At 37.6% G+C, this 14,038-nt stretch overlaps 1 protein-coding gene across 7 annotated transcripts in view; it reads right to left on the reverse strand.

The window, feature by feature from the left end:
• The window catches only part of rims2a (regulating synaptic membrane exocytosis 2a), a 103,714-nt gene that overhangs the window by 81,111 nt on the left and 8,565 nt on the right, over positions 1-14,038 (reverse strand). For 4 of the 7 annotated variants that reach the window (XM_072460502.1, XM_072460506.1, XM_072460519.1 and 1 more), the window contains exons 3-4: positions 3,733-3,765; positions 2,755-2,847 (exon numbers count right to left, since the gene is read on the reverse strand). The exons of 2 other annotated variants lie outside the window; for them this stretch is intronic. In XM_072460502.1, the coding sequence (XP_072316603.1) occupies positions 2,755-2,847; positions 3,733-3,765 (126 nt within the window). The remainder of the gene's footprint in view (positions 1-2,754; positions 2,848-3,732; positions 3,766-14,038) is intronic. One more of the 7 variants, XM_072460503.1, reaches the window with a different exon arrangement.

Consider the following 14,038-nt stretch of genomic DNA (forward strand, 5'->3'; position numbering starts at 1 on the left):
TATTAAAAAAACGTGTATACAGCCTAAAAAGTACTAAAATAATATTATGTAAATAAGAGCACCTTGTCAATCATAACCTTAAAGTACAGCACCTGTCTTTTATAACATTTAAAACCTGGTGCACTGTGTGGTGAAAGGAAAAGCAGACACTTATGACCTCAGACACTTCATACTTGCTCTTCTTAGATACCTCTCCCCAAAACGGGGGTACGTATGAAATTGCTGAGGTGATATCATCAAAGTTGTAATTGTATTAATTTGTAAGCTTTGGTCACTAACAGTAGCTGCTTACACCCTGAAAGGATTAGCATGTGTAATGTGTTACCGCCTCCATCCTATAGATGGCCCCGTCATGTTACTTTACACCTGATCTTATACAGTACAGCTCCTTAACTCCAAATTGGCCCAGAGAGAGACTTGAAGTGAAAAAAGCCAGGACTAGTCGCATGCATTTTGTATGACACATGTCAACTGAGCGTCACCTAGGGAACTAAACACTGGGCTGACTTCATAATATGGCGATTAGAATTGGTTTCGTCCCACATATCCCCTGCAACATTCATTAGTGCTTGTGAATTATTGACTAGCTGCTATCCTTTTACCTCATAGCTCTCTGTGTTTGAGCTAATCGTGCTTCCTTTTAGCCACAATTTTAAGCATTTAGTGTCCAAATGTGCCAGCACCTGAACACGGATTTTGATCCGTACAATCACTTGCAAAACATTTTCAGGGGATTTTTATTTTATTTTTTTCATGATATCAGTCAGTATATTGAACAAAATACATACATATATTTGTCTACAAAATATCTACAAATATCAACTTATAACAAACCACAGAGAAAAAAAAAGTTATTATAAAACACTTTAATTATATGACATTTATTTATTTATTTTTGTGTTTGTATTGATATAGTATTTTTCCCAAGCCTTAGCATGCATTGGACTAAAACAGTGCAAAAGCACTGTTATTGTGCGGTTGGCAGGTCTCTTGTTGTGGCCTCTGAGGGATTTAAGGGCTAATTGTGACAGCCCTTTGTGTGTTTACTGTGCACAGATTAGCATGTAGCCTTGTTTAACAGCTCCCATCAAATCTCATTTACTGAGGGAGAGCCTGACAAGAGATGAGCAGTGTGATACGTCTCCCAAGTTCAAGCAAAGCATACAACTTTGTACAAGGCAGGCTTCTGATCTTTTACAACGAGAGATGATGGCGTAAATAGTAGAACGGGAAGGGGTTACTGATATGTCTTCAAGTATAAATCGGAAAATAATTACATTCTAAACATTGTGGAATTAGTGGAACACATACACATATGTAAAATAACTTTTAGTGTTTAACAAATATATACTATTAAAACAATAGCAAATAATTAGTTTTATTGTAGAAGGAGTTATATAGATTCATTTGAAAAAGCATTTACCCCTGACCTGAAATAAAAAATGATGTGCAGGCTTGTGAGTTAAGATCAGTGCCTTTGTAAATAATTACTATCTCAGTGTTGTTTCTGTACATCGATGACTCTTTCATCGTTCAGTACAGCAAGGTAAAAAAAATAAACACAGCACTACATAGATGCAGTGCATGGCTGAATTATTTAGGAAAAATACCTTGTGATTGTGATTACATTTCAATTATGGGTTAAGAGAGAGATTAATTTCACAGACATTTCAATTCATCAAGAAACATGAACCAATGAGAAAGACATCTATGAAATATGAACTGCTGAACAAAAGAAATCTGTGAAGAAATGCGATTTGCTATTTGCCACCATTCAAATTGCAATTTTTCTTTTGATTAATCTTGCTGCCTTATCAAGTCTATAAAAAGTAAATAAAATAAGATAAGTAAAAACTATATTTTCAAGTTGCACACACACACAAAATTGTGCTGATTGTGTAGCAGCAGCTGGCAGATGGTAGACAGTGCTCATTCCCCATGGTTCACTTATTGGGTCAAACCCGGTCATATGTAGGTGACACTGCTGACGAGTAATCATACGCTGATCATTGTACCAACCTGTGGCACCACATCGGAGCTCCCTTTACCCCTGGGTTGCACCGAGACAGCTACACAGGTAACTCGAGACTACGCTTGGACAAATGACAGACACAACATAACAGCAGCCACGTAACAAGAAGTATGCCTCGCACTTGTATTACGCTTTACAAAACTTCTCAAAGTGCTCCGCTGTAGTTGTTATTCTTTTACTCCACAGCTGCCCAGGGGCAGACTGACAGAAAAAAGGCTGCCAATCTGGCTCCTCCAATTACCACCAACCACTCGCTCACACACCACATTCATAAAAGTCATACCGGGTGAAGTGTCTTGTCTGAAGACACAATGATAGAACTTGGTCCAAGCATGAATGGAACCTCCAACCTTCAGGTTGTCAGATGGACGCTCTAACCACTAAGCTTTGTGTCCAGTATCATCAGATTGTTCTAAGACACTACCTAACCCATCACCTGTGGTTTTACATATATTTAACAACAAGCAGCTCAAGCAGTGTCTAAAGTAGAATGAATCACTGATCAGCTCTGCACTGAACCAAACTAAATTCAAACCAGAATCTGAAATGCCAACAACTTCTAAGTAGCACAACTGTTGACACAGTTTTGAGAAATGGCACAAAACATTCTACCAAAAGTTAAAAGTAGTAGCACCAGCTTGTCTCTATTTGATAGGATCAAGTCTATATTATTTTGTTTTGAGGGGATCAAACAGTAGAACTGTGTATGTGCTTTTACTTACGCATCTTGCTCTGGCTCCTTGTCATTTTGGGGCTTTTGCTGGGGCTGAAGAACATTATTTACCAGCTCAGTGATTCCACTAAAGGGAAACCACCTGTTCAAATAAGCAAAATGTGACTTCAACAACGTATTGATGCACCATGTGCAAACAGAAAGGGGTTGTGTGGAACGGTTTCTAGGACAGATCTATAGAAAAAGGGGCATTCACAAAAACTGGAGGAGCAAAGAGAGTAGGGTAGAGATTGGGCCACTGCACAGCGCTGAACTGTAGGAAATTCACCAGTGTCAGGGAGAAGACTGAAATGCTTTACACACATAAAGTTTAATACTACAGGAACAGAAGCAAAAAGCAGTGAAAAGGATGAGAGCTTAGGCAGAGTCACAAGGAGAGTATAACATTTGTTTCTTTTACAGTTTTATGCCTGGTGGATTTGTTTCATTTGTGGGGCAGAAAGTGGCCGCACAAGCAGAGCAACACACTGGGTGAAATGAAAAGCCTATAGGAACATTAACAAGGAATACTACCAGAATCTTACAAAAACAAATCATTGTCAGTAATGTCATGAAAATCTGCCATTTCATTTGAGATTTCAATTTTAATATAATTTGATATTCCTTTTGTATATACCCTGAAGCACAAGGTATGTACAATGTGAGGTGTTTTGTCAAGAACACAAACTAATCATTTTGAGTCAAACACAAATAAATCAGGATTCAGTGAGATATATTATTTCACAACTGGAATATGCGAGAGAGAGAGAGAAACATCTAATGTGATAAAAATACACATATGATTATAGGTTCAGCTTCAACATGTGTTAAAAATATGAATTTTGAGGAGCTTTTCATGACAATAGGGACATATCTAAAAGTTTGATTCAAGGCAAAGAGGAGGCAGCCACATGAAGCACACAGCACCATTTGGCAGGAAGAAGAAGTGTCAAAGCCTAGTGCACTCCGAGTAACGTAGACTACTTACTGAGCCGGTTGAGGTTTTGGTTCTTCTTTGATCCTAAAACAACAAAAATGAAAAAGGTGCGCACAGCTGAGCAAAAGGAACTCAAAATGAAAAATGTGAAAATTATACAAACAACAAAACATCGCATTGAATGATACATATCAATTATTGAAAACATAATAAACAGATAGGACAACGTAATATAACATAGAAATAAATATATGTGAAAATTAAAACATGGACAAACTTAAACATAACAGTTAAATGCTTTGTGTAAAAATCTATTGGTTTTCTTTTTGTGCCCAGTATCAGGTTCATCTTAATCATTATAAGCAGGGTTGATGGTTTTATTAAATACTTTTCGGGCATCTCATATCAACCAGATGTAGTTCAAAGACACTGGCAAATTGATAAATCATTTTGTCATAGAAACACTGTGTTGCCCTCAAAAAATGTAAAGCTAAAAAAATAAAATCTAGTATAGGCCTATTTTATGTCCTCTTTAAATAATAATACTGGCACACATATTGCTGCACTACACAACTGTCACTAACAAAAGAAACACTTATACACAATACAGCGACACAAGGCTTTCCGTAGTAATTTGTCAATGCCATTTTACATGATTTTAAGTCATTTATTTCAAACAAGACAAGCATAATATTATCTTTGTTGTACCACACATCATGCAAACACCCCTTTGTATGGCAAACAAACTTATAAACAGAGACAAGTTCAAACTGAGAACGTAATATCACAACTTCACACAAATGATCAGCCTCGCCAGCTTTAAATAGTTGTGTGAAAGAGAATGTGTTAATTGGATTTAGTCTGTTTTTGACCAGGACTAAGCAATGCTGATAAATTATACTGATATTTCTGGGATTAAATATAGTGTATACAACTAATAATTCTGTCCCCAATCAAGTACTGACTTTTTCCTTAAAAATCATGAATATCATATAAAAAAAAAGTAGATTTCTCGCTTCTGTTTTGAAGTAAGAGACACGTGACACATAAAGCACAAACTTTTGAAACAATAGGACTATGTCAATTAAATACCAGATACAGAAAACTGTACCAATATTGAAAGAAATATCCAAGCTGTAAATGTATAAATGTTATACAAATATCAGTGGTGACAGAAGTACTCCTTTTGTTAGTTAAGTAAAAGTACAGATACCGTACATAATAAAAGTATCACGGAAATTCTTAAATATTAAAGTACACCTTTAAAATGTACTTTAAGAGTGAAAAGTAAAAATTCACACTTTGAAAACTATTAAAACATTGAATTGTGATCTTGATAAACAATTGACCAAATGTTCTGTTCATCTGGAGCAGTCAGTTTGTATCTATACAGCCTGTTTTTGTTTGCTCAAAGCTTGGGTTTGAACTAAAAAAAAAGTAGGCAAGATGTCTTCATAGATGCTTCCCATGAGGTTAAAAAAACAACAACAACCTCACAGCCATTTCAGCAGGTCTAAAAATAGAACACAAATACTTGTACTTTTTAGTCCTGTTCAAAGAGTTTAAAGTAACGATAGCTGCTCTCAAATGTCGTGAAGTACAAGTAAAAAGAATTCTACTGTAAAATGTAATAAAGTATAGTACAGATACTTAAACATTTTGCTTCTGTTCATTTGTTTGCAATTGGTTTGTGATCTCTGTTTACATCTTATGGCTGTGCTGTTCACTGAATACAATCACACCGAGGTTGAAGCTAAAAATAAATATATTTAATGCAAAGATTTAAGATCATTAGTTTACCAGAGAATTCATGTTGGTTCTTCAGCAAATCACATGACTAAATTCCAACATATTCACTGGACTATAGCACAGAGCACAAGTTGACTCAAATTTTAAACTATAACTTAATTCCAACAATCCACAAATGCGACCAGAGATACCGCACTAGTGGGAAACCGCACAGTACAATCCTAGCAAAGAAGCGTCATTCAAAGTCTACAAACTAAGCCAAACTTTAATGAGGAATCAGGCATGTTTAAAATTGCAGCAGTCTTCAGCCAACTGAGACCATGACATCTGCCTCTTCAGTGAAAGAAAACACTCAAGAAGAAGAAGTTCCCTAGTTAGTTAGTCAGTGAAGCTGCCTCAAACACAAATTACACAAACCCAAGACGAATTCAGAGCATGGCAATTCTGCTGCCTGTTTAGTGCGGGAAGATGAGAGAAGACATGAGAGATCTAAATGAGTTTGTACCCGTCAGTCTGCGCGGCTTGTTTCCCGATGAGCCAGTCCATATTTATCCTGTCCTGGTGTTACCGTGATGACCCGCAGTCGTGTTCATATTGATCCCATCAGAAGAGTCGTCTCGGTGGTCACATTACAGCCTCGTGAGCCTGCCACTGCTGCCTGTCTGCCCGAGAGCTGCCGGTTTGGACTGGGTCAGTGTGCATGTGTGTGTGCGCTACTGTCTACTGTACTCATACGTCGGCATGCGTAATGTGAGAGGGGGAGTGACAGGCTTTGTTTGGTGTGAATATGCGCTCTAGTTTTGTACAGTCATACTGCAGGATAAAACAATGCGTTCAGGTCTGTATTTAAGTTCTGTTGCTTCTCAGACTAAAATAATACACAAGGAAAACGTGTGTGTCTCCTACTTTCGACAATATTGAATATTAAACTAAAACTATGTTTATTTGAAGTAACAAAAATGTTTTGTTTTGTTTTTGCCACAAACATGTGATCCCAAGACCTTAAAGTACATATGACTGATTCAACTACACATTTCGTTAAAACATAGTGAACATTATTCTATTTTATAATTTATGATTTCTTTTGTCTATTTTTCTCCATTTTGACTATTTTTGTGAAGTTTGTAATGTTTCTTCCTGGTTGGACATGAACAGCAGATATGACATAGAGGTAACGGTTACCCAGCAACCATATTGTAAACAAGGCCTAAATCCATATGAATTACGTTATTATTTGATAAATAATAATACTTGATAACACCTTTATTTTGTGAAAAATGCTTGTTTGAACTGCCAAAACATTGTGTCAGTTGTGTGAAAATTGTCCCTGGTTCTGTTCTAGAATTCAGCTTCAACTTATTTTTCAAATTTTCTTCGCCAACATCTTAAAGGTGGAATGGCCGATTTTTTTCAGCAAATTTTAATCATATTTCCTCGTGGCGTGGATAAATTATTTGTCCTGCCACGTATCAATCATAAAACGCACCTATCGCTCACCTGCAGCCGCGTGCGGTTCGTCCCCACGTTTCCGCGTGCCTAAGCGCATGGATCTATCATAATATAGTTCCCTCAGTGTACGGGGCAAAATGAAGACGGAGAAAGACAGTTCGAGCTGACGCAGAAGTGGACAGAAATCTACGGGAGACGAGAGATGCGATGCGCTCCGTTGCGCTAATAAACAAACGCACGTGTGTGTTGTATCAGTCCGCACGGGGGAGTGCGCATGCGCACTTCCGCCTGCGTTCTCAAATCGCCGAAATGTCGTCCATTGCGCCTTCAACTAATGTACAGCTATGATAAATGGGACTACCCCACCAAACTAAGTAATAATGAAAACAACATGGGTCATATGTACTTTAAACAATATTAGGTATTAAGCACTGAAGATTATTTCCACTATGTTCTGCATATTTTCTGATTTATGTGTGATTATTTAGAAAGTCACTGCCAACACGACCAGTTACATTTAAGCTTCAGCTCAAATAGCATTAATCTATAAAAGCAAAATACAGTAGCAATTAAAGGTGCACTATGAAACTCTTCTTTTTGAGGGTCCGCCGTCATGGAGATCCCAAAGTAGCATTTATTCAATTACAGATGTTTTTATTGCTCAAAAAACACCTTGTAAAACATTCAGCATCAGAAAGGGTTATCACTGTGAGCCGGCTCGTCTCTCCATAAATCTGACTTGTACTTGGCCTGGGGGGGTCATGTGCTTGTCTCTATGGAGATAGGTAAGTTGTGCCAAAGCATCCTGGCAAAGCAACAATATCTCCATGAAGACAAGCAAGTGGCGAACCCCCCATCGGAAAAGTTACACAGTGCACCTTTAAAATAACACATTTACATAATACATACACATTTAATACCCTAACACTTAATAATATATAATACTATTAGTCAGTCAAAAAATATAGGGCCATTATCAGACATGTGGTAAAATGATGTCTGAAGGACAGTTTGTCAAGTCCTGAGATGAACAGGGCGCAGGCAGCAGTGTGTGCGAGCGAGTGTATTATTTGACATGGGGCTGTAAAATGAATGAGTGTAAAATGTCACAAGTGACGCAGGCCGTATCCTGGCTGCAGCACAGGCCTGTAGGGCACAGGACCCTGCCCCCTCACCTGCTCCTCCCCAAACCTCCACTCAAGTAAACACACACATGCAGAAGATCAAAATATCTATCCAAAACTCAAAAAAGAATGCTTAAATGGGGGTATTTCGTTTCTGAACTTTTGGGACCCCATTGCTGAAATCTTGAGGACATTTTTGTACATCATGTTCAAAATGTGTGTTGTCTTGAGTAAATGTAACTCAGCAGTAAATGTCCCCACCTCTCCACACCCAGACAACACCAGGTCTGAGCAGGTGAACTCTGTCAACCGCTAACTGCACCTACTTCACTTTTAATAAGGCATGTGCTACTGCTGCTATTTCTGGGTCTATTGTTTTTTTGTTCTGTATTTAGACCTGCTTGCATGGCTGCCTGTGTCGTTGAGATGCATTGAGGTAAAGTACTGTGATACACTGCGCTCTAGTGGACACACACTCCTGAAAAGTAGACCACTGTACTGTAAAAGAGTAATAATCCACTGCAATTAATGATCTATTTGTTATGCTTAATTTACTGTATTATTTATTCCAATATTTAACAGTCATATTTTTACTGTAATGAATTCTTACAGTGAAATGAAATAACTAGATTTTGTTTAATGTTCAGTGATTAAAAAATTAGTCCAAACTTTATTAGAGAAACTAACACAAACTAATAAGAGTATGTGTCATGAGTCAAAGACTGGGTGAAAAAGGAAACAATAAGTACACAAACATGACTACAGCCCTGTGCAGACCTGCAATCTTTGTGTGAAGTTAATCTCTGTGTTTGGTTTTAATGTATAATTACTATTGATAAAGCCATATGTGAATGTCAATGCTTTTAATATAGCTGATATACTCAATAGGCTAATTTTGCATATCTCCAAAACATCTTCACTATGAAAATATCCAGTTGACAGAATTCATATTTCTAATGCTAAATCTCCAAATCATCAACTGCGATATTATAAGTTTCATGATGTATCTTCCACTTCTTTGAAAACCTTTCCCTGTTCAATAGATTATTATTTTATCATTATATTTTTTATTATTTCATATTTATTGCTTAGTTACTATGACGCTTGAGGACCGTTGCCATAGCTTGAAACCTCATAATAGTAACATGTAACAATTAAATATGTACATATCACATTTCTATTTTTTCTGGCAAAGATAAGCATCACCAAACCCTCTCTGTGAGTTTTTCCTAGTCCTCTTATTTCTTATCTTCAAATGATAAAGGAGTAAATGATTAATGAATTGAATTGTAGTTCTTCAGCAAATATCAATTTAGTGTAACTTAATGCTTCCTCTTCACCTTCCATAAGATTAAGACCACTGCTAACTTCCCCTTCCCCTTGGTGTGAGGGCTTGGCCACGGAACCACAGCTGGGCCTTTGAAAGCAGCAGATAGGATTGAAACTGTGGGGTGCATTCATCAGAATGAAGCATCTAACAGTGACATACAAGCCAACCTGCCTGACCAAGGACTAATATTCAGACTGTCGAACATGAGGTCGGCAACAGCAGATTTTCAGAGCAACAGGGGAAGTGGCTAATCTGCTGCCAAATATAAATCCATCTGTTTCCTTAGATTACCTGCCAGGATTCAATTGAACTGCCCCATATCTCACCTCCAGAATGACTCCCAAGTGGCATAGAGTCAGCTAATAACCCAGCAGCACAAGTGCAATACTCGTGTAAATAGTAGTAATGACTATGCAATTCTAAAATGTATAAGATATGTAGTTCCAACATTCGTTCACATTGGAAATTATTATCCTGCACGATTTAGAATTTAAGACAATTAATTTCCCATTTTATTTTCAGACCAGCATTTGTTTGTTTGTTTGTTTGTTTGTTTGTTTGTTTGTTTGTTTGTTCACCTGACAGTTTGAACTGCTCTCTCTCTCAATCTTCTTCAGAGTGTTGTCAGCTGATTTAGACAAGTTTTGGCGCTGTTGTTTAGTGGTAGAGGCAGGACGACAGCGCCACCTGCAGTCCGGCAACTTCAGGACAGTATTCCAGGTGTGGACGAGTAAAAAGGCCCCTCATCCCGGTTTATAGTCGTGGGCACATTTCTGTATTACAATTGCCTCTTTAATCCAGTGACGATGTTTGTTGTCTTGTCAACGATGTTAGCTCCATCCCAGTCATGAATGTGTTTTTTACAATGAGCAGAAATGAACGTGTTGTGTTCTGTCCTATGTTCCTTTTCCGTGCGTTGAAAGTCCTTTCCGTTTCCCCTATGTACGTTTAATTGTAAGTTATGTAGGTTCTATTTTGTGTAGTTGTCTGGGTTTTTCAATGCCCTCTGCACTGGCGCTACTGGTGAGGAAAAAAATCAGCACTAATCAGCTGACAGCAACATCATGTGACGCTCTAAAGAAGATTGCGAGTGAGCAGTTAAAACTGTCAGGTAAACAAACTAACTCGGTTCTGGAAAAATAACCTTTTAAATAAATTATCAGAAGACCAAATTAACCTCATTGGACTATCATGTGCACATAGAATATTAAAGTCATGTGGTTCTTGGAGAGTCCATACTTAACTGTGATTGGTTCAAAAGTATTCACTCACAGCATGACAGAGGTTGCTGAATAGTGTGTTGAAAGTGTTGAAAAGTTGCTTTTAACAGAGAATATAACAAAATGAGAATGATCTTGTGATAAGAGTTAGGGACAACAGGAACACAGAAATCAAAGAATAGTTCATAGACAGTACTGTGTACTGATCATCTTGACTTGGCAAGTCAGAAGCATGTGTATAGAGACAGTAGTATTGTGCAATAACTGTTGAATAAAAGCAAGCAGCAAGGGAGAGCAAATAATTCAATGTAATGCATACATTGATGATAATAATTAATTCAATGGATGTAAGTGATAGTTTTATAAAGCTAAAACTAGACCTACTAGACAACATCAAAATGTAATCCTGATGGTTTATTTATTTAATATTTAAAGCAAAAAGATAATTATACTGTAGGTTTGGTGATCTTGACCGACCATGACCGCACGCTTTGCAAATAGCTTACAAAGACGTTTTGGCTTGGAATCACATCCAGTTTTCCCGATTTGCAAAGGGCGCAATTGACAGGCATTTAACCAATCAGAGAAACACATGGTCCGTTGTAAATTCTGTAAATTTGGGGTAAATTATGTATTTTGTTGTGAATGTTATGAGGATATTTGAGAGGCGACGTCTTCTGCATTTGAGAGACACATATTCCAAATTAGCGTTGGTGGTTGGACCGTCTCATGCTTGAAGAGTTTTTTTGATGCCCCCTTGGCTGGTCAGGCAACAGGTTTGCTGCTATAGGCAAAGTAAACTTGAGAATCTTAGGTATTTATGGATCATGTATTTTATTGCACTGCTATGATGACAGCATGGGTGGATGGCCCAAGACAAATTTCCCACTTGCGGGACAGTAAAGTTAATCTTGGTACAGTGCTGCCAAAGGGCATGTCACACAGGCTTGTTTTGGTAAACACTTTGGTAATGGCGGCTGTCCAAATGTGTATCTTCTGCGAGTGAATGCTTGCTTGTCTCTTCTGTCACTTCTGTTTATTCAATCTGACACAAAAACATTTATTTTAGCTGTGATCAGCACTTCCTGGGTAGCTGACATAGTTTCATGCTCATGTCACAGCTCCTTCTATACTAAAACTGCTCCTTTGGGAACCGTCTAAACCTACACATCACTGCCAGGGGCTATGGGTTACTGCCCTGAAGGTTAGCCCCTGTCTCCACTACAGCAAAACACATAATAACAAGCTCCGTGTCCTCCACTAACCCTGAAACTATAAATGTTGAAGCATCGCAAACCGCATCTCAAGAAGCAAGCCTGCACACTCTCACTATCACCGCATTATTTCCAGTCTCATACACAGCAAAAGCCTAGATTTCTCCAACGTAGACAACCCCCCCTGCATTTTTGCTTCTGTAAATGGTGCACGGACACAACATGATTGGACGTTTGCCAAATATTTCAAGGACTGTCCCAAAACTTCAAGATTTTATGTAATGTCCCTTTTCATGTGACAAACGTTGCACTGGTAAATTTCGATTGAACTATAATTACAATATTCAGACTATTATGTCTATTTATAAATGCATTTTATACATTTCATAAACAGAAAATGAATGAAGTGTGTTTGTTTGCATTTAACTAAAAGTTCTATAAAATCTTGATTAAACACGACTGAAACCATGAATCAGACTGGGAGATGGACTGTACTGAAACTGCAGTCAGCTGTCTTTCTCAGTATCATAATAATAGCCTGTCCATTCCTAACAATAGAGAGGTAATAGATATCCTTCCTATTGTGGGCCAAGGCTGCACTGCTCCTTCCTGCCAATTCATCATTAGGGCACGTCACAGGTACAGTAGCACGTCCAACTTAACTGTACAGGAGCTGGTCCAAAGTAACTGCAGACAATACGGTGTGGTGTGGCATAACATTACAACATTTATATTTATATTTCAATATATCTGACAACTATTTTCATAAATAGTCCTACAGTAACACAGACAAAGTTATCCAAATTAAGTTGGAATGACTTCTGATTATGATTTACAACCAAAATACTAAAGAGCCAAGGAGTTACATTGAGCAGTCTATGACATTGAATCTTATGGTACAGAAATATATATTTTACTCACATTGTTATTTGCATCTTTCAAGTTTGATAGTAACATTTTTGAAGTAAATCATAGTGAAATATGTATTTATCCGGAATTGCATTATACAGTTTCTTGCTGATTAATTGATCAAGCTAGATAAATCTACAACGCTGTATTCATGGCAGCTTGTTAAAAAAAATGAAAATGAAACAAACATATCAGAAGTGGAAAAGGTTTTCTGCCAAGCATTAGACAAACACACACTTACTATAAAGTCCTGAGAGATCGCGATCAGCACATTAGCTCTTGTGGTGGAGCTACAGTAGCAGAGAAATTAACTTGAACTCTGTGCCACTCAACGGCGGTCCCACACCAGACCGATCTGTGACTTTGGCTGCTTCCACATCCCAAATCAAAGGATTCGTACATTAGCTGCTTCTACACAGACTAAACCAGACATCAGCCGTCCATTCAGCGCCCACTGCATGACAAGGCCACCAGCTTTACCTTATGGAACGCCCGGGACCATTTTGACACCCTTTTTCCTCACACAGACCATCTACAGCAGCAAAAGGATTTCTTTTTGCATACATTTTATGTATTTGTTTTGTTAGTTGATTCAAAGCCCCGAAATACATGGGCACGCGTTATTTCTAAAATTATAGACCTTGATATATTCAGTAGGGATGGGATTCTTGCAGCATCTCAAGAATCTACTTGGGGCGGCACGGTGGCGCAGTGGTTGATGCTCTTGCCTCACAGCAAAAAGGTCCTGGGTTTAACTCTGTGGAGTTTGCATGTCCTTCCTGTGCAGGTTTCCTCCGGGTGCTACAGTTTCCCCAACCACTAAAAACATGTACAATAGGATCCTACCCTCTGGGGGCAGGACTCAAACTGAAAAAACAGATTCCAAATCTCAGTGGAGTTGTTCTGGTTGGATAAAGGTCAATAAATAATACATTTGATTGTGATTGTGTATTATTTAAAAAAAAATAATACAAAAAATAAAAAAATACAAAAATGAATAGCATCTAATGCAACAACCATTGACAGAAATCTGTAGCTATGCCACAGCTCTCTTTGCAGTCCAGTCATTTTATATTGGATGTAGTAAAAGTATATTTAATACATATTGTTATATTATTTTTATTTTATATTATATTGTTAATAGACACAAGACACACAAACCTAACCTAAAGCCCATATTTGTTTGAATATCAAACTCATTATGGTGAAGGACAAGTTGTTTTGCCAATTTATTTTGTACACTTAGTAAGTATTAGTATTCATCCAATATTAACTATGAATAATGCAAAAATCAATGAACTGACTTTGAACACTGATATTTATGTTTTACAGTGGAGTATTTATCTTCTTATGGAAGAGAAA

The sequence above is a fragment of the Eucyclogobius newberryi genome, unplaced genomic scaffold (genome assembly GCF_026437365.1).
Source record: "Eucyclogobius newberryi isolate DKJ021-1_F unplaced genomic scaffold, fEucNew1.0.hap1 SCAF_3, whole genome shotgun sequence".
Taxonomy (NCBI): Eukaryota; Metazoa; Chordata; class Actinopteri; order Gobiiformes; family Gobiidae; genus Eucyclogobius; species Eucyclogobius newberryi.